The sequence below is a fragment of the Bombyx mandarina genome, chromosome 15, assembly GCF_030267445.1.
Source record: "Bombyx mandarina strain Sakado chromosome 15, ASM3026744v2".
Classification (NCBI taxonomy): Eukaryota; Metazoa; Arthropoda; class Insecta; order Lepidoptera; family Bombycidae; genus Bombyx; species Bombyx mandarina.
The window spans coordinates 16292058-16295112 of NC_143221.1; the positions used below are offsets into that span (position 1 = coordinate 16292058).

Below are 3055 nucleotides of genomic sequence, written 5' to 3' on the forward strand. Positions count from 1 at the left end.
TTTTTAATTCAGTGTCATTACTTTGCGCTTCAGCCAGTTTTTTATAATCTATGGGCGATGATTCGCTTACGGACTCTATACGTGATAAGCAATCGGCCACTATATTTTCTTCTCCTGATATGTGTTTTATATCTGTACAAAACTGCAAAATAAAATCTAATTGACGTATGCGTCTGGGTGTATCGTTTTTGCTTATTTTATTTCTCTGTAAAGAGTATACGAGAGGCTTGTGATCCGTGTATACTGTAAATGATCGTCCTTCAACAAGCGGTCTAAAATGTTTGATTGCCAGATAGATTGCCAATAATTCTCTGTCGTATGTTGAATATCGTTGCTGTGCATCGCTTAATTTTGTAGAAAAAAAATCCTAATGGTTTCCAAGAACCTCCTTCTTTTTGTTGCAGTACCGCGCCGGCGCAAGTATTAGAACAATCCGCCATAAGGGCTAACGGTGCATCTGGTGATGGGAATGACAATGTAACTGCGTTTTTTAGGCTTTGTTTACATTGTTCGAATGCTTCAAGTGCTTCCGCGTTCCATGGAATCAAGCTTTTATCCTTCTTCTTGGCGTTATGCAAAAATATATTTAATTTGTCGTGAATACTGGCTGCCTTTGGTAAATGCCGTCTGTAGAAGTTCACCATTCCAAGAAAACGACGTAACTCATCTACTGTATTAGGCCTCTTGAACTCGGATATGACCTTTACTTGCTCGTCCAGTGGTCTAATACCGTCTTTTGATACCCGAAATCCAAGAAAATTCAGTTCGGATTTTCCGAATTCACATTTGGCCATATTAATAGTAATTCCGTATTTATTCAAGCGACTTAGTACTTCTCGAACATGTACTCTGTGTTCAAATTCTGATGACGAGGCGATGATGACGTCATCGATGTAAATAAAGATGTTGTTTACGTTGCGTAGCACTTCGTCGTTAAGGAACCGTTGAAATGTGGCTGCAGCGTTTTTAAAGCCAAATCCCAGTCTCATAAATTCGAATAAACCAAAAGGACAAGCAATTGCTGTCTTAGGAATGTCCTTTTCATATATAGGAATATTATGGTAAGCTCTTTGCATGTCTATTCTCGAAAATATAGTTTTTCCGTGCAATAAAAAGGTAGCGTCTTGTATACGAGGTATTGGGTAGCGATCTGGCTTGGTAATTGCGTTGAGCTGCCTGTAATCACCACAAGGTCTGAGCTCTCCGTTCTTCTTCACTACAACGTGCAGTGGACTTGCCCAGTTGCTTCTGGAGGGCCTACATATTCCCATGTCTTGCATTTGTTGGAATTCTGCCTTGACCTTTTGGTACTTGTCCGGTGGTAGCGGTCGTGGACGTACGAAGACAGCTGGTCCTGTAGTCTCAATGTAGTGTACTGTTGTATGAAAAGGTGTATCTTTGAAGTTCATCGGCTTAGTAATATCAGGGAATTCCGTCAAAATATCACTATAATCACTTGTGTAGTCGATTGTATTCATTGTAGGATCGTCTTGCAAAACCACAGATGCAATACTTTGTAGAGTGGTCACGGAGTCGATGAGTTTTCTGTTTTTTAAATCTACCAATAGCATATAGTGAGACAGAAAATCAGCACCGATTATTGGTTGCTTGACGTCTGCTAAAACAAATGTCCATCGGAATGATCGACGTAGATTAAAGTCTAAGTTTAAAGTCTTAACTCCATAAGTTCGAATTTCTGTACCATTCGCTGCGTACAGTTTATAATCATCACACTTATTGTTATAAAACCGATTCTTCTTTACTGGTAGCACAGAAATATTCGCACCCGTGTCCACTAAAAATCTAAGTCCAGTATTATTGTCTGTTATACATAGGCGGTGTATAGGAGTGACGGTGCATATCCCCGCCTGCGAGTACACCTCAGTTAGTTTTCCTGAATCACTGGCTTTTTCCAGGCACACGGTTCTACACATTTTCTAGCTCTATGGCGATATCTAAAATGATAAACACATAGCCAGTCCGGGCTGCTCGGTGAACGTCGACTCGTATTACGATTACGTGATGATGACCGTGATCGCGGTCGAAAACGGTGAAAATTGCGACTTTGCTCCATCTCTCTTATTTTTAAGCTTAATTTGGCTATCTCCGCCAGTATAAAGCTATGGTCAGTACTGGAACTACTGCCAGGAGTGCTCTGTACTTCAGACACTTGCAAGGGCTGCGTCGTCTCGATGACTTTATCCGCAATTGCCGACAGGTGCTCTAAGTCTTTTGCTTCGCAGACTGCTAGCACTCCCCGAACTGCCGCGGGTAGGTGACCTTGCCACATAATTCTAAGGGTCTCATCGGGCATTTTATCGCGAGCCAGATCCCTCATACGGCGTAAGAGTTGAGAGGGCTTCTGATCCCCCAACTCCATCTCGCTAAGCAATTTTTGAAATTGTCTCATCTCCGATTCTTCATAGATTTTTAACAAACGTTCTTTCAGCGTATCAAATTTCTTCTCATCAGGTGGTTTTAATAGAATGTCACTGACCTGTTGTACGACGTCCTTGCCTAATTTAGTAACAACTAGGTTGTATCGGGCCTCATCACTTAACTTCTGCGGTGCTAGGATAGCTTCACATTGCACGTACCATAAGCGTGGTTGGTCGCACCAAAACTCAGGAATCCTCGAAGTTACAGAAACAACGGCTACTTCTGCTTCAACTGAAGTCATTTTATTACAAATCGGTTCTTAAAAACGTATCTGGCTATCGAGCGGCGTCTATGTTCTCGTTCGGGGTCACCACTGTGTTGTATATATCTATTTTATGTTTATGTAGCCGTTCAAATGGTGTGAGCGAGTATTGTTTAATAAACAAACGATAGTGTTCTGTGGACACGTCCTTTATTTATAATGATACAGACAATACTGACTTGCTGTAGGCACAGACCTCTTGTGAGTCCGCGCGGGTAGGTACCACCACCCTGCCAATTTCTGCCATGAAGCAGTAATGCGTTTCGGTTCGAAGGGTGGGGCAGCCGTTGTAACTATACTGAGACCTTAGAACTTATATATCAAGGTGTGTGGCGCATGTACGTTGTAGATGTC

The 3055-nt window shown here is 41.9% G+C and overlaps 1 protein-coding gene across 1 annotated transcript; it reads right to left on the minus strand.

The window, feature by feature from the left end:
* Nucleotides 1-1943: 1943 nt before the first annotated feature.
* LOC114244481 (uncharacterized) lies at nucleotides 1944-2680 on the minus strand. Its single transcript, XM_089732850.1, has 2 exons — nucleotides 2162-2680; nucleotides 1944-1955 (listed from the first exon to the last, which is right to left on the minus strand). Exons 1-2 carry the CDS (start codon nucleotides 2678-2680, stop codon nucleotides 1944-1946), a joined length of 531 nt encoding a protein of 176 aa, XP_089588976.1.
* Nucleotides 2681-3055: the final 375 nt, after the last annotated feature.

Coding starts and splice junctions, on each gene's coding strand:
- LOC114244481 (XM_089732850.1), bottom strand. CDS start 2,680: ATGACTTCAGTTGAAGCAGAAGTAGCCGTTGTTTCTGTAACTTCGAGG.